General features: G+C 38.4%; 4 protein-coding genes and 1 long non-coding RNA gene across 10 annotated transcripts; 2 read left to right on the top strand and 3 right to left on the bottom strand.

Annotated features, from left to right (window-relative positions):
* The first annotated feature begins 238 nt into the window (after positions 1–238).
* LOC135581050 (pentatricopeptide repeat-containing protein At5g14080-like) lies at positions 239–4,001 on the top strand. The gene is made up of 3 exons (XM_065084364.1): positions 239–1,979; positions 2,893–3,575; positions 3,650–4,001. Exons 1-2 carry the CDS (start codon positions 320–322, stop codon positions 3,183–3,185), a joined length of 1,953 nt encoding a protein of 650 aa, XP_064940436.1. The 5' UTR covers positions 239–319; the 3' UTR covers positions 3,186–3,575; positions 3,650–4,001.
* A 138-nt stretch (positions 4,002–4,139) lies between these two features.
* Positions 4,140–6,756, bottom strand: LOC135593973 (uncharacterized). The gene is made up of 2 exons (XM_065084365.1): positions 5,761–6,756; positions 4,140–4,810 (listed from the first exon to the last, which is right to left on the bottom strand). The coding sequence occupies exons 1-2, from the start codon at positions 6,495–6,497 to the stop codon at positions 4,804–4,806; spliced, it is 744 nt and encodes a 247-aa protein (XP_064940437.1). The 5' UTR covers positions 6,498–6,756; the 3' UTR covers positions 4,140–4,803.
* Positions 6,757–9,937: 3,181 nt separating this feature from the next.
* LOC135593970 (vegetative cell wall protein gp1-like) lies at positions 9,938–12,238 on the bottom strand. The gene is made up of 2 exons (XM_065084363.1): positions 11,542–12,238; positions 9,938–11,456 (listed from the first exon to the last, which is right to left on the bottom strand). The coding sequence occupies exons 1-2, from the start codon at positions 11,702–11,704 to the stop codon at positions 10,129–10,131; spliced, it is 1,491 nt and encodes a 496-aa protein (XP_064940435.1). The 5' UTR covers positions 11,705–12,238; the 3' UTR covers positions 9,938–10,128.
* A 397-nt stretch (positions 12,239–12,635) lies between these two features.
* Positions 12,636–18,064, bottom strand: LOC135593971 (uncharacterized). 6 transcript variants are annotated; one of them, XR_010479924.1, is made up of 6 exons: positions 17,927–18,064; positions 17,745–17,855; positions 13,538–14,241; positions 13,302–13,450; positions 13,012–13,188; positions 12,636–12,934 (listed from the first exon to the last, which is right to left on the bottom strand). It is a non-coding gene; the product is annotated as an uncharacterized LOC135593971 (long non-coding RNA). The 6 variants fall into 6 exon arrangements; XR_010479921.1 differs by having other exon boundaries at positions 13,302–14,790; XR_010479923.1 differs by having other exon boundaries at positions 13,302–14,274.
* A 2,264-nt stretch (positions 18,065–20,328) lies between these two features.
* Positions 20,329–26,746, top strand: LOC103999349 (probable serine/threonine-protein kinase PBL7). Its single transcript, XM_009421090.2, has 5 exons — positions 20,329–20,767; positions 21,216–21,424; positions 21,677–21,866; positions 24,764–25,155; positions 25,965–26,746. The coding sequence occupies exons 1-5, from the start codon at positions 20,647–20,649 to the stop codon at positions 26,448–26,450; spliced, it is 1,398 nt and encodes a 465-aa protein (XP_009419365.1). The 5' UTR covers positions 20,329–20,646; the 3' UTR covers positions 26,451–26,746.
* The last annotated feature ends 852 nt before the right edge of the window (positions 26,747–27,598 follow it).

The raw sequence follows: 27,598 nt of genomic DNA, 5'->3' as shown, positions 1-27,598 counted from the left end.
GTCGATTAAATTATCTGGATATTTATTTACTCTAAAAAATATTTTTATTGTCTCCTACTCTCAAAATCTAAATAGTTATGTTAAATATCAATTATTTTCTTAACTAATTTAATATTATATATAATAAATCATAGTATAATTTTAGATTTGATTGGATCGATGTCCGATTCAGTTCGGATGGGTATTACTTGGGCTTTTATGACTCAAATGGGCTTCGTCTTTTAGGCTGAGAAGGACCGTCGCAAAGCACAGTTCTTTGTCAACAGTGGGCGATGGCCTACGAAATGCCCCGCAACGACTTCTCCGCCGGCGACCGAGCATGCCCCCTCCGCATCCGCCTTCTATGGCTGAGGTCGCCAGGCGCCTCGGCCGCGCTTTCCTCTCCGCCTCCAAGCCCTCCCACTCGTGGAGCCCCGCCGTTGAGCAAGTCCTCCGCCGCGGACTCCCGGCTGCGTCCCTTACCGCTTCCCTCGTCGCTGCCGTCATCGACCCCCACCTCCTCCACCACCATGACCTTGCCGCCGGCCTCTTCCACTGGGCCGCGCAGCAGCCCAACTTTTCCCACACTCCTGAGACCTACCACTCCCTTCTCAAGTCGCTCTCCCTCTCCCGCCATCCCCACTTAATTCAATCTCTCCTCAAGACGGCTAAACACCACCGAGTTTCGCTTCTTTTTTCTTCTTATCAGCTCGCCATATCTTCCCTTTTGCTCTCAGGCAAGTCAATTGAAGCCGCCCAGCTGATCGACCCAGCAACCGAGAATGGTGTCGAGGAGTTTCCTTCCTCACTGCACAACTCCCTTCTTGCTGTACTGTCCTCCGACGGATTTCTTGATGTCGCAAGAAAGGTGTTCGACAGGATGCTTACGAGAGGTATCATGCTTAATGATGTCGGGTTTGGTGTTTTTATAGGTAAAGTTTGCGACTTGGAAGGACTGGATGGAGTTTTGGGTGTACTTGATAGAATTAAAAATCTGGATTGTCAATTTAATGGCTCGGTTATTGCTGCTTTAGTCGTAAATAGGCTTTGTCGAGCTAGGAGGATTGAGGATGCTTGGTGTGCATTGGAGCAGCTTCGAAATAGATGCTGTAAACCTGATTTTATTGCATACAGGTTAGTTTCTGAAGGCTATAAGTTGGCCGGTAAGGTGGAAGAAGCAGGAAGGATTTTGAAGCAGAAAAGGAAGTTTGGTGTGGCACCAAGAGCGAAAGATTATAGAGAATTCATCCTTTCATCAATATCAGATAAAAGGATTCAAGAAGCTAAGGAATTGGGTGAAGCAATTGTGGATGGACAGTTTCCAATTGATGATGATGTGCTTGATGCTTTGATTGGATCAGTTTCAGCTGTTGAACCTGACTCTGCAATATTATTCTTCAACTACATGATTGGAAAGGACCGATTTCCTAGCCTTTCAATGCTGAGCAAGTTGAGTAGGAATCTTTGTAGAAATGAGAAAAGTAATGTTATGTGGGATGTCTACAGGGTCCTTATGGATAAAGGTTATTTTAATGGAGTGGAGCAATACAATGTAATGGTTTCATTCTTGTGCAAGGCAGGAAGAGTAAGGGAAGCCTACGAGGTGCTTAGGGAGATGAAAAAGAAGGGTTTTGGTCCCAATATTTACTCTTATAACTGTTTGATGGAAGCTTGTTGCAGAGAGGATCTCTTGCGACCAGCTAAAAAGCTTTGGGATGAGATGTTTGCAAATGGTTGCAGTGCTGATTTGCACACATACAACATTCTTATACGGAAGTTCTCTGAAGAAGGTGAAGCTGAAGAGGCCCGGCAACTTTATTGTCATATGTTGGATAAAGGCGTGATCCCAGATTGTGTTACATACACATCCCTTGTCAAAGTGCTCTATCGAGAAGAAAAGATTGAAGAGGCGATTCAGATCTTCAAAAAATCCATGGATCAGGATATAACACTTGGTAGCTCTATATTGAGTCTGTTAGTCCTTTTCCTTTGTAAGGATGGTATATTTTTTTCACTAAGATCGTTCTTCATTTATTCAAATTATAATGTTTCCATGCTCGTGATTTAGTTATTAATGCATAATAATTTTTTTCTTGAACTGAACCTGTCTTTTTTCTTTTTGCTGATTGATTTTTACTTTAGGACTAGGATAAGTTACATCACCTGTACTTGGACCTTGGAATAGGTTATTTGAGCCTCAATTTATGACTTCAATTTATGCATATTGACTCATTATACTTCAATAAACAAAGTTCAAGTGATATCAAATTTCATTTTCTTGATTTGCCAAATAATGCAGGCACGTCAGACAACATTGGTTGTTAACATTTATACCATGTTGGCAAGTGAAGTCCTGCTGTGCAGTTGTATCAGCTTTCTCTCTAGTTTTATTGATGGAAGCTGATGCAGAAGCTGAATGAAATCTTAATTTAAGTTTAGAGAGTTAATTGGTAAAAACTGAAGTCCAAAGAACCAAGAAATTTACCCTAAAGTTCAACACCTAGTTCTGTAGATTAACCTCAAGAATTATGATTTCCAAGACCTTTTTTTTGTTGCATTCCCCAAGATGAATCAATAATTTTTTGTTATTGTGATAGAATTCTAAAATCCTGATAAGTATTATACATTAGATTAGCCATCTTACTTGAATTGAAATAATGCCTGGAAGAATGATAAACTTACGTGTCAACATGTAATGTTGCTAAAACGTACATTTTAAGAGTTATGAGTTGATAACTGCTACACTTCAAAAATAGGATTTGAGCTTGATGATTTATGCAAAGATCATACGAATAAATTCAAGAGATAGTACCCATATCTTCAGAAGGCATCAATGTGAGCCAAGATATTTCTAAAGCTATGAAGTTCTGTGCATCAGTTTTCCTGATAGTTATAATTTCATGCATTATACAGGTAAGTATATGGTGGCTTCTGGTCTCATGCAAAGTTCTCCTTCTGAAGTGGCAAGTTCAGATTCTCATGTCATTCTACTGAAAGGCTTAATGGATGCTGGTTTAGTTGAGATGGCTGTTAAGCACATTGATTGGATTAAAACTGATTCTCATGTCAAATTTCAAACAGTACTAACAGAGCTTATGGCATCTCTTTCTACTGCACCAAATCTAGAGCCTGTTACACGATTGCTTCGAGCAATGCATGCACGAGGATTTGTTTCTTATGATGGTCCATGGATGAGTTTGTTGTGAGGTCATTGTGCATGGAGCAAATCAGTTTCCCAATTGCTTTAAATATGCAAAACCAGAAGTGAACCTCACAAGTTGCACTGGAAATGCATTTGCATGAAAAATTTTGTCCAGGGTGATTATGTTTCTTCTGTTTCTGGGTTCTACGGAGTGCGTATCAATCGGGAGATAGATTTAGACACATCCTGAAATTTACTTCAAAGCAAGGATTTTCCTCTGCCACAAACAAATCTTATCCAACTCCAGAAAGATCCAACCCATCACCAGAGTGGCTTCCAAAGATGAGGTGATCAACCAATCCATTGTATCTCCTATTCCCGCTTCAAATATTTTGGTCTCCATCACCATGTATGGGCTTCTCCTTAAGGGGTGATGTTCGAAGTATCTTAAGAGGTAGGACGTTACAAAAATGGTACTATCTTTAGATGCTGATTATTTCTTTAAATATTTCTGTGTTTTGCCTGCAGAATATGATCCTTATTTTTCACAACAGGAGCTGTAGATCCTTGGAGATAACAATTATTTGCACAAGGTACTTTGATTTTACTGACAAATATCATTTTGGATGATGGTCAAGTAGAAAGGATATCATACTTTGGCATTCTCCCAAGATTTTACTTCTAAACTATGATGGAGTGACCGAGAATCACTATTTAATATTCTAGTCAGTTCTCCTGGTCGAATAAAACTAAATGTCTGTTCAACATTTTACATAGGAAATCTGGTTTTTTTTTACCATCCTATCGTCTCCCCTCTGTCATTATGCGAAACAAATGCTTCCATTTGGTTTTTCATTTAATTTTTTATATTGATTATCTAGTCACTCTGTGTGATATGCTTTGAGTGTTTTTTTGGATTTTTTAATGAATGTTATTATTTCTCCAGTTGCCTCTCTTCATGCAACTAATCTTATTCAACTTAATTCACCTAACTGCGATACTTGAAGTCTCATATAGAAATTTTCATAACATCACACATTTCGTATTCTATCTTTTCTCGACATCCTCGATGTTGTTTTCATCATGTTATTTATTAATTTCCTAATATACTTATCTACAAAGTATAGTTATAAAATTGACATATATAATTTTCTTTCTAATTCATGTGGCACACATCAATCATATAAGCTCTTGATGGCTGTCTCTATTTTTTAATCAACCACATCTCAGTGTCCAAATTATGTCTTCATCTCCTGCTGAATAATAATAGATTCACAACAGCATAAACTTTTAGTTTTGGAAACTTGATATCTATGTATAGATACTCTTGATTCATCTCTTAGAATTGCTAACAATTTGAAAACGATTCTACTTCTTTCTAATATTTATTTGACTGTATTTACAATTCCAAACTGTAAATGCTGTTGATATATTGAAACAGAAACTGGAAGTTGACCAGCAATGCTGGTGATAGTGTTCAGTTATCACATTAAGTCATAATATCTAAAACACTGGAAGATAATATAGAAAAGATTGCGAAAGACAAAAGCAAACAAAAGTGTCAGCCTATCTGATTCCCTAAAATTGTTAGCATCATCTTCATCAGCAGACTCATCCAACAGCAATCAATCTTCTGTGTTAGCTCCTGAAAGAATGGTCGTTTAGCTTTGATTTCTTCTTACTTATTGTCTGCCACAGAAAACCATAAAGTTATAGAAACTGACATTCTTGTTCAAGCAAATAATTGAGTTTCTAACAGTGGAGATAGTCCACAGAGATAAAGACAAGAAAAACCGAAGGAATTTGTTTAGCTAATTTTAGATATGAACCATGATTTTGTAGAACCTGACCTGCAATCAAGATTAGAAACAAAGAAAAACCTATATTGAATCCATGCTACCTCGGCCATGATACAGCGAAGGAATGAATTGGATGTACAGACTAATTCCTTTTCATTAAATCATCTCTAGTTATAATCTTGTCATTGGTTGAAAGCTATCCAAAAGCCATAAATTTACTAGGAAGCATCTGGTTTGCATCTTTATGTTTGATGACTGATTAAAACATCTGCTTGATGTTTTTTGGCTGGGAAGGTATTGATGAGATTCTCTTTTGCCTATTGTTCTAAGTCCAATCATAGGACACTTCCTAGCATTCCATTTCACTTTCAGAAAATTTAAATGCCCATACTTGTGTCCTTGAATAATTGGCAAGCCTTTTGAAAGCTGATGGAGAGGGTTTTGTACTAGAATTACAGGGTTACAGATATTAGGAAAGATTAGCATCATTCAACAGCACAACCTATTTTGTTTGGTCAGCAACTCAGTATTGCAATCAGGAAGTAGTTTATAGATCCTTTTAGTTTGCATAACTCTCACTGGTTACTTCAGATATTGACAATCTATCACATCTACAGGTAATCTATCACTCATCTTGTTAATATAATTTTCGTTCTATCAGATTGCCTTTTTGCTTTCAAATGCAAGCATGAATTTTTTTTTATGTGCAATTGACTAAAAGGAAATTGTTGGTAATCGTATGCAAGCATTGACAAGCTTGAGAGTAAGATTGATGCCAAACTATGATTGAAGTGCGGTTGAAGAAGATGAGAAGAGCAAGAGGAGAGGACAAATGTGCACCTTTCTTCTGGCATCTCGGAAGGAGCGGAATTGGCATGGCTTTCCTCCATCTCCATCCTCTGCGTCTGCTGTTCCAAGTGTTCAACTCTATCCACCAGACCTGTCATCAGCTCGCAATGCTGGGTACTGCTCTCGCGTAGTGCGACCACCAAGCGCTCCAATCTCTCGTTCTCTGCGATCATCTTCTCCATCATCTCCCTCGTATCTAGAAGATCGAACGCATGGACCATCTCCGGCTCTTCTAGGGTTCGAGCGGCGATCGAATCCACCAAGTCCTGCAACGAGATAACCCGCCGGATCACCTTCTTCCGGTAATCCCTCGCCCAACGCACATTATCCAGACGAAGGAGCACCGCCATAAGCATCTCATCCGCCCTCTGCCGCTCCTTGGGATCCCTCTGAATCGCCCCCTCCCGCGCACGGATCGTCCTCTCCACCTCGCCCACCTCCGCGGAGATCCGCGAGAGAACCCTAACGCTCTTCCGCGCCAAGAACCCCCGGCAAAGCCTCTGGATCATCACGGCCGCGGCGGCCCTCAACAAGTTCGACGGCCTTGCGGTGGCCGGCTTCTTCTGCCGTTGCTGCTTCATCTTCCCTGCCTCCTCCTCGTCGTGGCCGGTGATGGGGATCCTGACGACATTGTGCTTCTCGGTAGCAGTACGTGATCGCGGGGGTAGGTCCTGGTGGCCGTGGCCGAAAGGGAAGCCCCGGGGGTTGGTGCCGAAGGGAAACTCCATCCTTTCCTTGTTCGCTTGAAGGAAGTCGATCACGAGCTCGAGAGCGATCGAGATACGCTTTTACCGGGAGGACGGGGATAAGCTTTTATAGGGATTCTGGTCAACCTAGGGATCCTGGTCAACTTAGGAATCGTGGACGTAAGTATGTAAGTCTTGGATGGCTTCGCCAATAAAGGACTTCTTACATGGGATCATAAAGAAATAGTCACAACAGGTAGGAAGATATGGCTTTTAATGGGATTTTTTAATTAATTAAAAAATAATGGGTGAATTTCTAAAAAAAATCCCTTGATTTTTTTTTTTATTGATATATACCTTGTTAAGTTTGATTTTAATTATTTGATGCGGATGTTCAACATAGATCTTTCATCATATTTATTTCAAAATGATATGGTATCGTATAAAGTTCTTTCGATACTTAAGTTGTTTCTTTGTTCGGAAGATTCATTCTAATGTCGAATCTATATATTGGAATAATTGTTGTCAATATATGTTAGCATAGTTTTCTCATCATATTAAATTAAAAATGAGTATATTGATATTTGATTATATATGTCCTTTTTTTATGAGGGGCTATGGTACATTAAAATGATTGATGCTAGCAAATATTTTTATGGAAACTTTGTATGACAAAATAACATGTGAAATTATGATAAATATATAAATTCATTAAAAAATATTATGGATACTTGAAATTATTAGTAGGAAAATTACCATATATGTCATGAGCAAAATTGTGACTTTTTGATGTTAAAGTTCCTAGAAATGTGGGGCCTTCCATATCTTATTTATATTTTTGTTTGCATGCTTATTATTGATATTTGATTAATTACTTAGATACATGATTGATGAAACAAATTACTTGTTTATTTTTATGAATGCTAGCAATAAAATATATATATATATATAGCATGGCTACATGTTTTGTCATAATAACCTTGAGGCATTAATAAAAGGATCATGATTTTTGTATCATCCTGAGAACAAGCTAATATATAATGGATGCTTACAACACTAAAGAACCCAACATTTGTGGTAGGCAGATTAATATGATTACAATAAGCTAATTGATCGGCTAATGAGTATATTAAAAAGTAAAAAATATATTAGTACTTAAATGATGCTTAACCTCAACATTTACTGATTGTTTATTGTTCCTATGCAAAGATATACAAAGAGTTTTAACTCTCTAAGAGGTGATATTTTTTACAATATACAATTCTACACACATTTCTGATAGGGGTTTCTTATATAAGAGTATATATATTGTCGCAACGAGAAAATAATTAATTTTTTTGTATAATTAATGCGTAACTTCACGATTAGTCATGAAGTAAGTAAAATTATTTATACTAAGTAAAATTTAAACTGTATAAAATATTTCATTGAGTGCACTGTATATGCGACGAATAGTATCTTTGTTAATTAATTATTTATTTATTTATTATTTTTAATCTTAATCTTTGAAATTTTTGAGTTTTGCATGAGATTGTTAGAATTATATTCTAAAACTTAAAATTTTACAAAAATAATTTTATTATTTATAAAAAAATATTTTAATGAAATGACTTATCTCTTGAGATAATATATTTTCAATATAACTTTTGAGCATCTGTAGTCTCAATCAATAGATTCCTAAACGACCAACCAATTTCTTCTGTGTCTCTTCTCCCTTTCGCTACAGAGAGAGAGAGAGAGAGAGAGAGAGAGAGAGATGGCAATGTCACGGAGACGACGTCCGAGGGATGGGTTCATTAAGTGAGAAGACATTATAGCAACATGCGAGAAGGACGGATCACGTGAAGGAGTAGTGGGAATGTGTGCTTGAGATGGTATGTTTCTCATCCTTGTAGTTTAGACTTGCCCACAAACTGTTTGACAGATTGCAAATATGCTGTTATAGTACTGTTTTAGGTAGCATAGTACAAGTTTTAGGTTCCTTTAGTTGGTGCTGCTCACTAAATACAACTAAGGAATCATTTAATTGTACACCAAGTTGTTCTTTTGTTGTTTTTTAGACCCTTTCTGCAATGAAAGTATAATCTAATAGGTTCATTTTTGACCGGATATGTGCTGATGTGAATAGAATCCAAAGGGTCATTAGCTTGTTTGGAGGCAAACCACAACTATTTTGATATTTTCTCATATCATTAGCCAAATTTTGAATTGTTTTATTCACAACATAATTAGGATTGTCTCTCCTTAGAGCATATTCATGGAAAGATTTAACAAAGTAGCAGAAAAATCAAAACAAAAATCTGAAAAAATAAGTAAATCTAACTTTAAAAAAGAGATTTGGATATATATATATATATATATATATATATATATATATATATATATATATATATATATATATATATATATAGTACCTCTCTTGTAGCTCTGCAGAATTCATAGGTTATAATAATAAGTCATTAAATGAATAAAATCTCTAACAAAATAAAATAGCAAATAATTTCATGAAGCAATAAAATTGATTGATAGATTTAGTAAAATTAAATCAATAATAAATAATCAGTGTCTTGTTAGAATTAAGTAGGATGATAATTTTATTTTATTTTTCTTCTCATCTAATTTCTAACAAAGTGAGAGGTAAAAGGAGACATGGTGATGATTCTTGCTATGTTGTTGCCTTGCCTTCACATCCCACTCCCGGTAGCAGCCTTCAGCATCAACAAACAAAAGGTCTAATGATCTCCAATTCAACCCATCAAATCCACAAATCTGTTGTCCTCTTGAATGGCCACAAGTCCTTAGAATAGCTCAAAAGTAATCACAATGCCCTGACTAACTGATCCTAAGTTGCAATTTTTGTGTAACCTACAAAGAGAGAAACCTTGTTTGAGGGAAAGCTGGGTCTCCAAGACTCAATTACACAGCACTCCCAGAGCTTTGGAAGCAGAGTAAACTTAGTAGATTGCTGTTGGTGGGTGGTAAGGGAAGTACATTAGTCTCAAAGAGTAAGGGAAACAGAGTGACATAAGGTTTTAATTGTCTTGATGTGAAGGCACTGGCATTTATATGGAATGAAGATGATTGCAACACATATTTGGCGCATTATGGCATGAAAATATGTTAGGCTGGCTATAAATTGTTTGCCATAAAAAATTAATGGGTTGGTTTTGAGAGAAATAGAGATGTTAGTATTTTCTCTTATTACAAGAGAGTTCCTTCTGGTCTTACCTTAGATGTTTCTGTCAAATTAATTTGGGGTTTTACCATGTCAAATTAAATTATTTATCATGTTAAATATATTTTTTTTAATTCCAACTTCAGTTGTAAGCCTAACAAATAGTTGATATATTTGTCTACTTGGAAAAGAAATGTTGGATTAAAAATCCTAAATCATCAAATTATTAGTATACTATTCTGTAATTTATAGCTCTCATGTTTGAGTCCATTTAAAATTTAATTCAAATGGAAGGAGATTTAATCATAAAAAAAAAGGTGTGATGCAAATTTCTTTGAAGTGCTTTCAGTAGCACAAAAACACCAACGTTTACTCTATCAACACTACATTCAATGCAACCAATTCTTACATATAGCTGTTATTAAGGCATTAGAACAAATGCATGGTTGCCTGGAGGAGGAGGATGGAGGGTGGAGAGAAGACCGAGTATTGGGTTTCTCAGCGAGATGGAGGTGGCGATGGTTCCCCAGGAGATGGAGTAGTGGGTGGGAATGGAGGAAATGGGAAAGGAAAAGATGGAGGGGGAGGTGGTGGCGGTGGCATAACCATAGGTGGAGTTGGAGTAAAGGGAGGGAAAGGCGGGAACGGGAAAGGGGTCGATGGAGGCGGCGGTGTAACTACAGGTGGATTGGTAGGAGACGGAGGGAAGGGTGGGAACGGGAAAGGGAATGATGGAGGCGGCGGTGGAGGTGGGGTAACTACAGGTGGAGTGGGAGTAAAGGGAGGGAAGGGTGGGAAGGGGAATGATGGAGGCGGCGGTGCAGGTGGGGTAACTACAGGTGGAGTGGGGGCAAAGGGAGGGAAGGGTGGGAAGGGGAATGATGGAGGCGGCGGTAGAGGTGGGGTAACTACAGGTGGAGTGGGGGTAAATGGAGGGAAGGGTGGGAAGGGGAATGATGGAGGCGGCGGTGGACGTGGTGTAACTACAGGTGGAGTTGGGGTAAAGGGAGGGAAGGGTGGGAACGGGCAGGGGAATGATGGAGGAGGTGAAGGAGGAGAAGGCGGTGGCGAAAACAAGGGCGGAATAGGAGTAAAGGGAGGAAAGGGTGGGAATAGGTAAGCTGGGGGAGGAGGCGGTGAGGGTGGCGTGAACACCGGTGGAAATGGAGCGAACGGGGGAAAGGGCGGGAAAGACGGAGGCGGCGGCGAAGGGAACAAGGGCGGGAGCAGCGGCGGCGAAGGGAACAAGGGCGGGAGCAGCGGCGCCGGTGGGTTCGGTACTGCTGGGGGGAAGGGGAAGGGAAAGGACGGTGGAGGAGGCGCAAATGGCCATGGGAAGGACGGCGGAGGAGACACAAATGGCCATGGTAACGACGGTGGAGGAGGCGCAAATGGCCATGGGAAGGACGGTGGTGGTGCAAATGGCCACGGGAACCCAAACGGTGGCCAGAAGAAGAGCGAAGAGTTCGCAGAGCTCGGTGACAACTCGCCGTCATCTCCACACAAGTCGGCGTCCTTCTTCGACGGCCTGTAGTTGAGCGCATTCAGGTTGTAGAGGCACAGCTTCCCTTCGCCGCCTCGCACCGCCACATGCTCGGTGGAGCTGCTCAACCCAGGGACGTCACACAGCGACGACGGAGACTCCGCCAGGCTCGCTCGGCAGAAGGAGTCCACCCCTTGGCCCTCCCTGCACTCGAACCCGTCCACCGGCGGGATGTCGAGCTTGTAGACTCCGAACCTGTCCGTCGTCCTGTCGACGGCGACCCTCATCTCGCCCGCCGACGTCTCGTTCACTCGGAGAACGCATTGCACCCTCACCTTGACACCTGTAAGCAACCCAAAACCCTAAGCAACAACGCATGCAGCGAAGCGAAGCAACGCATGACCAGTTGAGGTTCCCGTTCCCTTCACCTTCTAAGAAGTAGCTGTGCTGGGAGAAGTTGTTGTTGGCGCAGGCGTCGCAGAAGACGGTGCCCATCACGGTGACATTGGAGATGGGCTTTGGGTCAGCCTCGAGGCACAGAGACCTGGTGAGGAGGAGTGCGAAGACGGCAACGAAGATTGTGGGATTCATGGCCAAGGGTAGGTGGCATCAGAGAGAAGCTGAGTGATACTGCTTCTTCTTCTTCTTGGTTGGTGCAAAAGGAGAAGAAGACTCTGTGCCTTCACAGGTCCATGGAACATGGAACAAAGGCACGTGAAGGTCCTTGAGGCATTTCGTGAGGTATTAGAAAGGTAGAAGCTTTGTTCGGTTGCGATCACGGGTGCTTCGAATTATTAGGTGGCTATCTCTCAGGTTCCTTGATGATCCATTACAAGACACTGGGTGACAGGGATGAGGTTTGTGCCGGAAGAACGACTGTGTCACTACCGGACACCGCCGCTGTACATCCTGCATTGTCGATGGGCAAAAGCTTGGCTATAATCTCTACTAGATCTCGATACCAAAACACCCTTTATTTGGATCTTCAACTCATTAAGTAGTACTCGCCAAGAATTGGAAAGACACATAAGAGGATCAATCGCAATCGAGGTTGCAGACATTAGGACTGTCCCTCCAACCAACAGCAGCTTCTGCACTGCATGAGCTGCAGCTCGATACAAAGGCTTGCCCTCACTATTTCTGTGTTCTGTCCACTGCAATCACCTGTGTTCTGTCCACATCTCAAAATGATGCAAATTAGAGTCTGTCAGTAACTCCCCAAGAATAGAACAAATGGTTTCGATGTTAGGAGGAAGGTTAAGATTCTTGTGTCGGAATAGGTGTTTGCAACCCTGTTTAGTTTATACTTGAATTCAAGGAAAAAGCCAAAGCATTGCCATGTAAAGATGCTACTGTGGTAGGATTAGTGCCATAGATGAGTGGATACCAAACAGATAAGCTCTGGAATTGATTGAGGAACACATAAAACTAATCGGGTATTTGAGAAATGACTGTGAAGAACAAGGCATGATAAGCTTGAGTAGCTTCAAGATCTCAGAGTTGTGGTCATGGTATGGTGATCTTTGAGGAGGTCTCAAGGTATTATTATACATTGGAATAAGGCTGCCAACAGAAACTAATACAAAGTTTTAGTTCTCACAACCTGTAGCATGTCAAATCAGAGTACAAGATGGAATTTTTTTTTGCATCAATTATTGATTCGATAGCAGATTGAGAAGCTTACAAAGCATCATCAATCATAGAGACAGTCATCTTGAAAATGGGAGTTTGACACAACTTGACATCATCTCCAACTTGGAAAGAAACACATATGACAGTTGGCAAACTGTGCTGCTCGATCAACAATGGAAGACCTGTGACCTACAGAAAAGATTAGTGTATCAGCATTCTTCAACAATATCTGAAATCAATCAACATTTGGATTAATAATTGGCCACCTGTATCTTGTAGCTGCATGAGCAAGCAACAGTGATGGTTATTATGGACTTGCATATCTATACCCTTCATGTTTCAGACACACTTGAAGGATTTGAAATAATACACCACTAGAAGAATACTGAAACCACCTCTTATACGGTGACAAATTGTGACAGGATCACAATAATACCTATATCCTACAAGTAAACAACATTCAACATTTAGTAAGTTGAGATCAAAACTGAGATCTACATGCATAGATGAGCAATCCTGAAAAATTATCACAGACAAGACTGGAATCAATTGGCACCTGGCAGCAGGTCAGCACTCCAATACGACAAATGCCAGATAGGACAGCCCTTCAAGGATGAGTATGATTTCAACCCAACTTTCCTGTCTTTATCCAAACAGAAACTCAAGTCGGCATCGAACTCTCTCGAGTCCAATCTATATATTAAGCTGCATGGAAGATTAGCTAGTTCAGATCATAGCAATTGAATGCATAACCAATATTGGTGGTGTGTTTGAAGAGACTTCTATGGATACCATAGTTATCAGTGTAATTTGAAGTCAATTTGTTTGTTTCGCGACAGCATGGCTATTGTTGCGCGTATGTAGGACTCCAACATACTACAAGAAACAAGGTACATAGATTCTGTGTTATTTTGATAGGGGCTTATTTACTAGCAATGCAATGGTGTGGCGTATAGTCCCCTTCAAAACTTACTTTCAAATTTCCAGATTTAGATTGTGTATCAGCACAGAGTATGAAAAATTTAGTTCATACTCGCTGTTCATCTGTAAACATCAGCTTTTTCAAGACTATGCATTGGCTCAAACTTCAATTCTTTCTGGTTTTTGTTAATGAACAACTACTTGACTAGCTGTCCTTGTTAATGATGACTATGGATCAACATGAAAATGAAAAGAAACAACACGAAAATGAAAATAAACAAGGCGTTTGATGTGATCTGGAGTTAACGCAATCAACATATGGAATAGATCAAGGGAGAGGGAAAAATGTAGTTAGAATGAGATACACAACCATCATTCATATACTTAGCTTGTAGGACTATCCTTTGTCATCAACCTGTATCATGATAGATAGCACAATGCAGTTAAAAGTGGTTCCCTTTTTTTATGTCCTCCACACTTGCTGCTGCTCATCCCAAGCAGTATGTGTTCTGATAACTTGGTCTACGTTATGGTGCAAGAATAGGGTGTCTTCTTTGGCAACTTGTCAACCTTCTCTGGTCAAAAAAATAGGGAAAAAAAAGAAACAGCTGAAAGTGCAAAACATCAGGGTCAAATTTTCATTGACAAAGACTCGAACCTCACTATTCAAATGGAAGATGGAAAAGAGCCAATGCATAGAAAAAGCCACACATTTCTACATCTAGAAAGATAGCACTCGGAGGAACTCTATGAAAGGTCCAGACAGACATTATATATCTCTATCCATAAACCTGCTGGCAGAGCAATTTATTTTTAAATCTGAGATCAGATTAAAAGGTGCTACAATAACTCTGTGCATACATGAACAGTGAGCCTATATATGAATGACAAAATATATGGCTGTTTACAAATGGTAGTTGAGCATAAAGAGGTGCAAAAAGTTCAGGTGACCGAAAAATAGTGCAAAACTAACATTGTGATGTGGGCACAAAACAGAGATTATCATGTGTAATATTGATGGCAGTTTCTTCACTAACCATGAAATATAAGTCTCACACATTTTCATAAACAATTAGCTGTATCCTACACATCAATTATGTTTCCGATTAAACTGGCAGAGCATCCTGCAGTTCAGATTCAAATATTTATAACTCAAGTGATGAACAAGCAGAAAACTTGACGATTTGAACAACCAAACCTAAAACTTTTGACAGCTTTAGCAAATGGCAAACCAAAAGACAAGATTTGTTAATTCCAAAAGAATCTTCTAAGAAAATACAGATGACAAGGTATCGAAAATATAAGTGAAATAATAGTAAAACATTTAAAAGGATAACATGATATATTATGTGGCCATTGTGACTATTAGGTACATGCCTCAGTTTTCAACATGTTTGTTACGTCGTAAACATTCCATGCTAAACTAATATACATATAAAATCTGCATGAAAGTAGAAAACATTAAAATAACCCAATTCAAACACATTTGCAGAAGGTGGAGAGAAGTTTCCTACACTTTTAATAGGGTGTAAAAGGCAATCATATAAGAACTAAAATCCATGACTAGCATAGAGGGAATTTCCAACCTAAACTAACTTCCATATGTATTCTCAACTACGAACTTATCACAACTTACTTTCGCAATTCCTCTGGCTTTAAAGCATTTGTAACCATCTTGATCTTATCTCTGCTTTAGAATTTCACAGTATCAGAAAACTAAAAGATGAAGAAGGCACATATTCACACTTGCGTTGCCTACAAACACATGCTGCCATTACTAATTATTGTTGTACTTTAGTGCTCACCATGTTCATTAACAGAGAATTACAAGAATAGTTGGAGATAAGTTTTAGGGCTCAAAAGATACCGTAATTGGGATGCCAGCTCATTTGACCAAGCAAATCAACCCATTTAAGCATATAAAACCTCTAAAGTCCATGTAATTGGCTGATTGGGTGTATATATGCACCTGTTCGTAGCATACAGGGATCAAGTATGTGATCTAACCACATACTGACACACCACATAAAATATATGAACTGCAGTTTGCCTACCATATTGGCACAAGTAACCACCTAGATAATACAATTCTAAAAGAATCAAAACAGAGTCCAACAAATTCATACACCTTAAACCAGCCTATACACTGTGGAGACATGCCAAGAAGGCCAATTAAGTAGCACAAGGGCCTAGACAAACCAAAAGGACTAACTTGAAACCACCTCTGGTGAGCCTTGAACTGACACTAAGTAAGAGCACAGCCAGAAATAGTTAATTAAAGCAGGAACTGTTTACCTTCTTAAGCAAAGTAAAATTAGCAACCATCACTGCCAAACAAACATGAAATGGACTTTAAATGAAAGAAAATTTTCTTAATCATGGAAACTACAAAGACTGACAGCAGATAAAAGCTACCTAGGTTCCACCAACCATTCCTAAAAACTGAATCTAACATTCAATCCAAGTGCAAGATGCAAAAAGAAATCCATCCTTCTGCTTTCGGGGATCCTTGACATCAAAAAATATCTGACAGTTCAAATTTCAAACGTTTTGGAAACAAGCAATGAAATTCCTGACACTGATTCAATCAAGACATCATCCTCATCCATCAATAGAAGTCTAGAAAGTTAAATGAAAGAAAATTAAAAGAGAATGCAAGATAATAATATGCTTAAACAAAACTTGAAGACTTCACGCTGTCAACTCCAAGTTCAAAAAACAATTCTAGGTTCGGCATAAGGCACAAATAAAGCATAGTTATCAGAGCCGGACTCAACTGGATAGTCAGACTTAAAAAACGGGAATTCAGACCATTAACTGGTTTCACTCATTTATTGGGTCGATTATGTTTAAGAACCGGAGCGAGTTGGTTGACTCGACCAGTTTTTGGATAACTTGCATGACTTGGTCGGGTTTAACAAGATCAGGTCGGGTTTAATAAGATCGACTCGGTTTTACAAAAAAGTTAAGATTCTTTAAGTATCCTTAACTCTCTTTTTTCTTATTAATTTTTTAGATGATAATTTACGTCAATTTTGAGTTTAGATTAAGTGAGCAGGAAATTGACCTTTCTCATCTGATTGCTTCCCTCCTTTCTTCCCTCTTGCCACTTCTCCCCCTACCTCATCTCCTTCCATCATCGTTCCCTCTCTATCCTTCCTCTCTTGTGTCTTCTCTTCATCTCGTCTTCCTCCGGTCACTCCTCTTTTTACAACATTCTGCATCTTCTATGCGTTTTTCTTCCTTCAATCATCTACGTTCATCCCTCGGTTGCTCTTGCTCCTGAAATCATCTTCTTATTGTCATCTCTTCTTGTTGTATTGAATTTATTAACATATGTTTCACTTAAACTTTTGTCGTATGTTACCTCCATATCACTATTCTTGCTTAATTAATTGGATTGCATATGCACTTTTTAACCTTTAAAATATTGTCACGTATTGACTTAATTTGGATAAAAGTTTATGTTCACAATATTGATTGATGTTATCATTTTTTTTCATATTTTACACAACTGAAGTTTTGCTTTTATTTGTCAAAGTTGTTCAATTTTGTATAATTATGGTATTTTAGACTTTTATTACATAATTTTAAGTTATTTTATATGTTTTAAAATATTTTTAAAATAAAAAAATGGTCTGGTCAGTTGATCCACTGATCTGACCAATGACCCAAGGCTTGGCTGGATCTATTTCCAACTCATGCCGAGTGTATTTACCAACAAAACCCGTAAATCTAGCATTTAAAGCTGATAGCCATTCGAGTCTTGCAACCATCTCACATTCTTATTCCATGTACCACGTAGCACAAGGTGTAAACCTAGAAAATTAGTCAAGGAATCATGGTGATCAACAATTTATCAGCAAACAAAACGAATGAAATTACTTGCTACCAAACAAATACAAGACAAATCAAAGATAGCCTTCTTTTCACAGGGTAAAACAGGGAAGGGTACAACTTAGAAATCTTCCAAGTTATAAAATCTCCTTACTTCTTATGGATCTTAAACCAACTAAGTAAAAGCACTTGGATGCTCATCAAAGGAGTTTCTTTTCTGACAAGGAAGCAAAAACTGTACCTCGGGGCCACTCGGAGACTATTCTTTTCTCGAGCGTTGCAATCGTCGACGACAACCAACCCCGGATAGAGCCTCGATTTGGGCTCCACCAGATCCTCATCGAGCTAAGTCCTTTACCATGAATCAGGAATTCTACAACCAAAGCAAACTTCTAGTAGAAAAAAAAAGAAGAAAAATCGCACCTGTGCAGGTAAAATCCAGCGGGATTGGTGAGACCGGCGCGAGAGCAGCATCGAATGCCAGGGCAATATGGGGAGACAAGGAAACCCTACAATGGGGGCGATGTTTCCTGCTTCCGTGAGGATTTCCTTATGCTGAAGAGTTCGACCTACGCAGGGGAGCGACTTTTCTTTTATATTTGTACATATTTACTCTTCAAACGTTTGAAAATAGCATATTATTAGTTAATTTTTAAATTTAAATAATATTATTTAATATCTAAACTATTATTAGCATTTTAATCATCCACCTTTTTTTTAGAGGATATGATAATTTTGTAGATAACACAACTCAAAATGTAAGAGGATAAATATGCAAAAAAAAATCAATGAATTACCACATTTCATTTTTGTTCATACATATGGATGATTTTTTTTTTTTTGTAAAAAAATCCCTCACCAACTCTATGTGTTTTTTGGGTTATTTTTTATTTTTACCAATTTTTAACTATTATAGTACTTTCATTTGACTCATTTATGATTTTTTTCAATAATAGTACTATTAAACTATTGAGGTGCTTAAAATAATGTAATATTATTAAAATATTATAAGTGACATCATATATTTTTTATTATCGTTACTCATGTATCATTAGATTATTATATTTTTAGACTTTTTAATTAGTTTGGTTAAAATTATAAGTTCATTTCAATCATTTATAGTGTTTCTAAGTATATCCCAAAAACTACATCAACCTAAAACAATACAATGGGAGAAAAAAGTTCTATAGGGTTGGTGAAGGATATTTTGGAAATTATTTGAAATAATGACATCATTAAACAAAAAAGTTTCTTTTTGGGAAAAAACAAAAATAAATGATATATATAATTAAAAATTAAGTTTATATTAAAATATTTTGAAGTCTTTCCTTACCTCCTCTTGTCATTAGTACTAATTGTAAATAATTGTTCATGAATATTTATTTTTCATAATTCGAATGATATGATGCAGTAATCGATGGTGATAAGGTATATTTTAGACTCCAATCACATCACCACCCGTGCCCTTGCCACATCAGCACGAGGGGGGACCCCCGCATGCCGAGTCAAGAGCCATGCCGAGGCACCCCTCAATACGTCTCGTCCCGGAAAACTCGGGACGGTGCCGCCTGGTGCCGTTTTACGCATTCCGGGATAACGATCGCATAAGGTACCACATCGCCCCTCGGGGATCGGTCATTGCGCCAAACCCGTGTACGGTTGGTCCTTGCATAGTAGTATAAAAGCCCCTGACCGACATATGGCCAAAGGAGAGAACAAAAAAAAATCAATCACTAACTTAGTCATCGAGGGGCCAAAATTGAAAATTACCCGACGAGAGCTTTCTGTGTAGGAGCGTTGTCACCCCCTGAAGTGCGACTATCCCGACCGAGAAACAGCCTCTCCGAAGACGACACCAGAGCCCCAACCATGAAGCGCTTCCCCTCAGACGACGTCGGCATCGTGGATGAAGCCACCCTCGACGCTTCGCTCAACCGATCGTGAACTCCCGACATCGATCTGTGAACTAAGCCGTGTTGACTCATCGACCACGACAATTAAGTTCACAAACAAATGGATCAATCCACTTATCATTACTGAATCATTGGACATGTCACATTTTCGAGTTCTCACATATTATTCATCATTTAATCTAACGAGCAAAAATTATATCAACCAAAAATTGCGGTGTCAAACAAGATCAAGAACTGAGTGCACGCCAAAATTGACGCCCAAGTCAAACTTCCAACTCCACACGCACTTTGCCGCACCTGCCAAGCTCCCAAATCCTTTGACTTCAACCTTGTGTTCGACGGCCAATGCTCTCGATTCAATGGGACGGGGTCGGATGGATGGATGGTCATGAAGCTTCAACCCATGCCTAATCTCTTGTATCCACATCATATGTAATGGTAGTGCCGCATATGACCAATCTTGATATATATATATGTACATATGCTATGTCGAATTTATCATATTATTTCCAAACGCTGGAAAACAATAAATAGTGGATGAATCATGGATGTGTTGATTGCAGCTGTCCTTGATCATATGGCCATGTTAGGATCGAGTTAATGCACTTAAATGATGAAACCACATTTGCATTCAATTAGAAATATCCAAAACCGGCCAAGTGGTTGATCTTAGAATTAGATATCCTAAATTAGTAGATTAAAATGATATGTGAAATGCTGGATTAATTATTTTCCTCACAATTAACATACCCCTAATGTTTGGTGTTAATCAAATCACAAGAAAGGTACAAATATATATTAATATTAATATTTATATTTAATTATCATGAGATCCAACTTTTTTCGTATTGTATATGAATTATTTGACACGTAGATATTATTATGTAGAGAGATATAGTACGAATAGAAGCCGAAGCATTGGGCGAGACTTCCTCTTCTTCTTCTTCTTCTTCTTCGCCTCCCACTCTCCACTATTCCTTTCACACACGCACGCAGAGGTCCGAAAAGGCATAAGAATCCCTCTTTTTTGGTAACCCCTTCCTCCGAGTGATTGATTTCTCTATTTAGATCACGTCGACGTGATCTGAATAGCGAGAATTCGGACCCAATTTGATGCCCCCGAAGCGGTTGATCCGGCGATTCCGTCGAATCGGAGCGGTGATCGAGAGAGTCCGATGAAAAGCCCTGTTTCTTGTGGTCGTCGTTGAGCAGATTCGGGTCTTCCGCGACATGGGTTGCTTTCCGTGCTTCGAATCGAAGGAAGGAGCGCAGCTCGGCCGCGGGAACGAGAGCGATCGCAAGAGGGAGGAGCAGCCCATGGTGGCGCCTCGCGTCGAGAAGTTATCCTTGGGTGAGTTTCAGCTCCTGCGCGGATTTGATCTGTAGCTCGAGTGCTTCGAGTTTGATGCCGAGAAATATGGTCCAGACGTGGTGTTTTTGTTATGCCATCTCGCTTGCCTTTGTTAAAGTGGCGTTTTGGCCATCTTTTAGCTGAAAGATCAAAGAAAAGAAGAAAAGTCTGTCTGCCGCTTTATCTGCGATGATGGAAAACGTGATTCGTGGCTAGATCTATCTCGGGTCATTAGAGAAGAAAGTTGCGATGACTTTTTATCTTTTCCTGTCACGTTGCTCTCGGGTGCTATCGATAGTGTAAATGGGGCTAATGGGTTTTCTTGACTCGTGCTATCAATTTTCAATTCACTTGAGTTCTTTTTTATCAGATGATCCATTTAAGAACCCTCGGCGAACTGTAAAATCTTACTTATTCGATTCTGTCTTGTTGCATCATGAATTTGCAGGGAATGATGATAGAAAGAGGACACCCAACAGTTTGAACACACAAAAGGAATCCTTGGGCGAGAAAAGGGGGGCTGAATTTTCTATTTCGGCACAGACTTTCACCTTCCGAGAGCTTGCTGTTGCAACTGGTAACTTTAGATCCGAGTGTTTTCTCGGGGAAGGAGGATTTGGGCGGGTCTACAGAGGGCGCCTGGAAAGTACTGGTCAGGTAACTCTACGAATGAGAGGACCTCCCGTTTGTGGTTAGTCGATTTCAATCTGCTTAATTGTGCCTGAGGACCGCTTAAAGTTTCATCAACATATGTAACGTCTCACTAAGTTCTTATGTTAAATATTTGCAATGCTAAAAATGACAATTATCAAGTATTGATATTTAACTGCATAAGGCCAGTAAACTCAAAGTTGGAGATTGGAGTTGTATGTTCACATTATGGGGACGGATGTCTATGCGCACCTGCAGGTTGTGGCAGTAAAACAGCTTGATAGGGATGGACTCCAAGGAAATAGGGAGTTCCTGGTTGAGGTCCTCATGCTTAGCCTGTTGCATCATCCCAACCTTGTCAATCTAATTGGTTATTGCGCTGATGGAGAGCAACGCCTTCTTGTGTATGAGTTTATGCCCTTGGGATCGTTGGAAGATCATTTGCATGGTAAGATCTCTATTTTCTGACATAGAAATTTTGCTTGACTCATCACAAAATGAGGATCTTCCTTTTGTCTATTTGAATAATTCTTGCTGTGTAGGTTATTACATTCTGAGGCATTGTTCATGCTTTACCTTTGTTGGTTTTTCATCTTCAATTTCTTTGTGTACTTAAGGATATCTAGATTCATGAGACATTCAATTTTGGTACTTTGAAATCGAAGAAATCAATTTTTGTGTAAGTTGGTGTCCTTCTTGGCATATTTATATCAAGCTTACCTCTTCTAGAAAGCTCATTATTTTCATGGAAAAGAAATTAAAAGATTCGAAGAGCTTATAGCATCTAAAAGGATCATGTTACTCACTCCTAAATCTGGTTCCCATTAGAGGCTTCTTTAGCTTATAAACATTCTCGTTCCATAACCTGCTTTTCTTTGGTTCATTACTATGTGATAGACAAGGGCCCGCATGATAACTGATGGAAGTCACATCACTAACTCATATCCTGGCTAAACCTAAGGCCAAGTTTCTAAATTTTGTTGCTGCAATATCCTTACATATGACTTTGGGCATGTGCATTCTTCATTTAGACTCGGCTCTGTACACCCTTCACCATCAACATTTAGTTGAGGCTGTCTTTGTCATCACATAGGATTTCGCTGCAACTTTCAGTTGATAAGTCTGTTAATATGATAACGGAACAAGTTTTTAGAAGCTTACATGATTGTACATCATTATCTAGTCTCTATTATCATAGTTCACAGGCTCTTTGAGTTGATGGAATTTGTGGGATTGTGAGTCGACTATACTTCGCTTAGCAGCTAAAGCTTGGAGTCCAGTCCAGTCTGGCTCTGAGTTTCTTGAACTCAACCTGATTATTAAACTTTAACTAGGTTTATTTAAGTAGACTAACATCACACCACTTTTTGCTAAAAGAAGCCAAACAATATTTGGTCGGCCTTGTCTATCGATCAAAAGGGAGTTTAATATATAAAATTGGAGGGATGTTATTACTAACAACAAAACTATTATTCCTTTCTTTATCCATCAAGGATTAAATTCATTGTCAAGGCTTCAAGTTAGATCATTTATATATTTAAAATTTAATTGATGTGTATCCAAATCAAGCAAGCCAAATTGGGATTAGCAAGATTCACTCTCGAACTAGGCAACCAAAAAAAAACAAAACAAAAAATGAAACAATCTAGTTCAGTGTCTGGAACTCGAATTGAATGGTCTGGGCTGCCTGATCACAGGAAGGAGGAAGAGGAGACGACAATAAGAGAAGAAGAGAGGAGAGACAGAAGAGGAAAGGCCGGGAGAGGGTGCCTAGATCCAGATAGGAGATGGCCAGAAGGTCATTTACTTACTGTAAGTGATGTGAAGAACATCATGTTTTTGTCAGATGCCAGTAAATTAGCATGAGACTATATATTGAACCAAGGAAAACATTATTTATATTTTATGACTTGATGATAGATAGTATAATATAATTTTATCTAATTCAAAAGGACAACTAGGACTCAACCTAACACCTAATCGGACATTGTTCACTTGGTGTTCTCTTTGTCCATTCTCATCTTAATGGAAGTCTTTCAACTTGATGATTGTTTGGAGCCTTTTAATTGCATCTTCCCTGTCTTTTCTTTGCGTCATACCCATATGCTTTGTCATGTGACCAAGAGAAACTGTTGGTTTCTTTTTCTGTTATACCTGCTCAGCCTGTATGTTACTTTGGTTCTTTGTGTCTCTCTTTATTATATGTTACATGTGTTCCATCTTAAAGGTTGTTCGTGCATTAACTTCTTGTCTACTTGATCTTATAAAACTAGTTGGTACTTTAGCTATGTATATTCTCTCTGAAGAAAAAGGTTAAATATCTCCTTTAGTCATAATTTTTAATATAGACTTTATCCATCATCCATGTGAAAGTACTTTCTACTTTCTCTAGGACTTGCAATAGCCGAAAGCTTGGCATTCAGTGATAATGTGCTATGGCAAAAGAAGTTCGGTAATTGGAAAAGGAACTTCTAAAATTTGGAAATAGTAAGGAAGAATTGTGGAACCTAAAAAGATCAAATTTCATTATCATTTAGTACTTGTCATCTATGTGATGTGTCATTTTATGATGCAAGTTATTCATAATTGATTAATAACTATTCTCACTGAAACATAAAGAATTTATATTTTATTTTATATAATTATGTGACAAAATATTCTAGTTAATTAAAAAAAAACAAATTATTTGCAGAGAAATTTGGCACCTGACATATATGAGAAATCCACAAATTCATTATTCCCAGTTCCCACCATTGGCTTTGACAACAGGAGTACATGGACTTTGTGCATATGCATGTTTGTTGCAATCTTCAAGATGTCAATAGAAATTTTTATATTTAGCTGTTTTCAATATGAAAACACAGGATCACTAACGTTTTATACATTTTTCATAAAACAAACTCCGCATATGTTCCCCTGCTTATTTTTCATTTGTTCCACTCATTTATTTGTCACTAATAAATAAATGTTTTCGAGGGTCATTTTAATGCACTTAAATTGTCATTGAGTTACCAATGGCTTATTAAACTTTAGTTTGTTGTTTAGCCATGTCATTTAGACTCGGCTCTGTACTCCGGATATTTTATTTGATATGATGCACTTCTATGGACCTTTTTCTATGGAGGCCACTAGGATAGGATCTGATTTTAAACAACAGGTTTAAAATCAGATAGGCATACATCCGGATATGTACATCTCAGTTGATCGAATAGGTTACTTCTCTTTATCCATCCACATAACATATAACAAATGTTTTTGTTGACTTGATAATCTGTATCTTCATTGACTGAAATAATTTATGGGATAGGTAGAGACGTTGTGAATAACCTATTTGTCTGTCTCCAGACCTTCCACCTGATAAGAGTCCACTTGACTGGAATACAAGGATGAAAATTGCAGCCGGGGCCGCCAAGGGGTTGGAATACCTCCACGATAAAGCCAATCCTCCAGTTATCTATAGGGACTTAAAAGCCTCCAATATACTACTAGATAAGGGCTTTCACCCGAAGCTCTCAGATTTTGGCCTTGCAAAACTTGGTCCAGTTGGTGATAAATCTCATGTCTCAACAAGGGTGATGGGAACTTATGGATATTGTGCTCCAGAGTATGCTTTGACTGGACAATTAACAGTTAAGTCTGATGTATATAGCTTTGGAGTTGTACTATTGGAGTTGATTACTGGACGGAAGGCCATTGACAGTACCAAGACGCATGCAGAGCAAAATCTTGTTTCATGGGTAAGCTTTGTCAACTTGCTTTTTGTGGGTATTTCTGATCTTCATGCCTCAATATTTTGGGGAAATATGTGTCCTATCCTTATCTTCAGTGCAGTTCCATTCGGATTCACATTAAGATGTGGTCTGGCACATGTCTAAAAGTAAAAGAGTGCTCGGGCACCTGTTTGAAATTATGGTTGCATCTTTTGCCTTCTGGTATACACATCATTAAAACAGGGGATGACACACAACGTATTGAGTGCATCCCATCAATTGATTGAGGAAGTGCACTTGCAAAACTAGTCGCACAGTTTTATAAGTGGGGAATTGTTCTTATATTGTGCATTTTTTTACTTCTACAAGTATATAGTTCTTAATTTGTGATATATCTTATAGCAGCCATTAAGTTGTTCAAGAAAAACTTTCAGTTACATGTAAAACCCAAATGCTTTTCTGTTGAACTTAATTCAGCAAAATTTTGTAGAAACCAGGGCTCATTCTAGTCACCACATTGGAGTGCCTATTACTGAATCGCTTCTCATCAAAGTCTTTCCCTCCATAAATGGCCTGTTAAGGAAAAAAAGTGAAAATGAAACTGAGACAGCATTATAAATGTAACTTAATTTGTCTACAAGGATTGTCATGAGAAGACCTGACCAGAGATGGTCTCTAAGTAGGACAAGTTTAGTAGCAACTTCTAGTGACATGTCCCAGGATATCATCATGAGATTATCCATTGCTGTGATCTGTTGTTTGCTTGAATTTCTCAACAATATGAAGATTGCTACCTTTCCAATTCAAATTCAATAAATCACATACACATACTTCAGGTTCGTCCTATGTTTAAGGAGCGAAGGAAACTCCCAGGTCTGGCTGACCCAAAATTACAGGGTCGATTTCCCATGCGTGGACTCTATCAAGCTCTCGCTGTGGCATCCATGTGCATCCAAGAAGAAGCTGCATCGCGTCCTGTTATCGCTGATGTTGTCACTGCTCTGTCCTACTTGGCATCCCAAGCATATGATCCTGGTGCAGCGTCTGCAGTTAACACTAGACCTAGTGGTGAAAGAACCAGCAGGAGTGGCGGTGAGGAAGGTGCAAAATTGACAGTTAGGGTCAATAATATAGACCCTGGGCATATGCAGCAAATGATTTCCGAGGACTCTTCAAAGGAGACAGTAGCAATCCTGAGACACAATTTTGACCGGGAGCGAGCTTTGGCGGAGGCAAAGATGTGGGGGCAGAACTGGCGGGAGAAGACACAAGCTAAAGCTAATGTAGAGGGAAGTTTTGATGTTGCAAATGCAATTGGATAGACATTGGCAGAAAGCTTTCTCTTCCCATTTTTATGTGCATAAGAGAGTTGGAGCTGTGAAATGCTGCAGGAGTTTTTCTGTTTCTGTCTTCTAAAATGCAAGGATAATTAATGGGGAATATGGCTGTATATTGTTTGAGGCATGTAGGTGTTGTGAGTCGTAACTAGGGACCTGATGTGCTTCTTGTAAAATAAAGCAAAAAGTTTGTATTTTATGAGGTAGAAGAAAGCTATATCATGTTCTCCATCCTGAACTTGAAATCAATCACCTAGTTCAAGTTGATGGGATTTATTTTATGATGAACTTCTGATACTGGTCTCAGCCATGGGAGCTATTTTCCAATGCCTCCTATCTTTGAACATGCAGATGAAAGATGTTGAGCATGTATGCATGTGGACATGAATTTTCCTGAGAGGATTCCTTGTTGCAGTAGCATCTGTTAGTATCTTTGGACATGCATGTGCTGTCTAATTGTGTTGCTACAAATCTGCTCTCATGATGAGAAATATATTTTTGATCTATAAACTGCTTTGAAAGGTCTGAAACACCATAGTATTTGTATCAAACAGCTCTACATTTCCTTTTCCCCAATGGTATATTGGATTTTTCATTCTTTTTAATTTGTGAAATCTAGTTTTTCATACAATAAAAAATATTTATGATGATTAATGATTAGGATTTGAATCATGTAAAAAAGAAGCATCTTATGTAAAATTAGAAAATGAAATTTGTATGTTTTGAATCAAATATTATAGAAGTCACTTTTGATATTCAATGAATTATACTTGGTGCTTCAACTCATGTTATAAATAATAGATAAATATTTCATATTAACTTGAAAAAAATCTTTAATATTCAATGAATTATCCTTTTTCTGGTGATGATAAGCTTAATATATCTGTAATTTAATAAAAATTTATTATGAAGAATCAATATGTATCTTGAGTTTATAACGACCATACAATCAAATGTCTGAAATGGATATATAGTTTCATTAACTCCTTAAAATTATATAAACTAAAAATATCATTCCATATTCCTTATTATATGGAGAAAAACCTATTGAAATAAAATTATATATATTTAATTCATATAATGTCTAAAGCTATTAACACCCTTAAATCATAAAATGATTTGATGAATGTAAA

Source organism: Musa acuminata, chromosome BXJ1-9 (genome assembly GCF_036884655.1).
Source record: "Musa acuminata AAA Group cultivar baxijiao chromosome BXJ1-9, Cavendish_Baxijiao_AAA, whole genome shotgun sequence".
Lineage (NCBI taxonomy): Eukaryota > Viridiplantae > Streptophyta > Magnoliopsida > Zingiberales > Musaceae > Musa > Musa acuminata.
Note: the sequence above shows the minus strand (reverse complement) of the source record. Positions and strands in the feature narration are given on the sequence as shown.

Excerpts from the sequence above, each read along its gene's own strand:
- LOC135581050 (XM_065084364.1), top strand. The coding sequence starts at position 320 with ATGCCCCCTCCGCATCCGCCTTCTATGGCTGAGGTCGCCAGGCGCCTC. Across the intron at positions 1,980-2,892 it reads CCTTTTCCTTTGTAAGGATG|GTAAGTATATGGTGGCTTCT; the intron begins GTATATTTTTTT and ends TGCATTATACAG.
- LOC135593973 (XM_065084365.1), bottom strand. The coding sequence starts at position 6,497 with ATGGAGTTTCCCTTCGGCACCAACCCCCGGGGCTTCCCTTTCGGCCAC.
- LOC135593970 (XM_065084363.1), bottom strand. The coding sequence starts at position 11,704 with ATGAATCCCACAATCTTCGTTGCCGTCTTCGCACTCCTCCTCACCAGG. Across the intron at positions 11,457-11,541 it reads GCACAGCTACTTCTTAGAAG|GTGTCAAGGTGAGGGTGCAA; the intron begins GTGAAGGGAACG and ends GGTTGCTTACAG.
- LOC103999349 (XM_009421090.2), top strand. The coding sequence starts at position 20,647 with ATGGGTTGCTTTCCGTGCTTCGAATCGAAGGAAGGAGCGCAGCTCGGC. Across the intron at positions 21,425-21,676 it reads GCCTGGAAAGTACTGGTCAG|GTTGTGGCAGTAAAACAGCT; the intron begins GTAACTCTACGA and ends GCGCACCTGCAG. Across the intron at positions 25,156-25,964 it reads AGCAAAATCTTGTTTCATGG|GTTCGTCCTATGTTTAAGGA; the intron begins GTAAGCTTTGTC and ends CACATACTTCAG.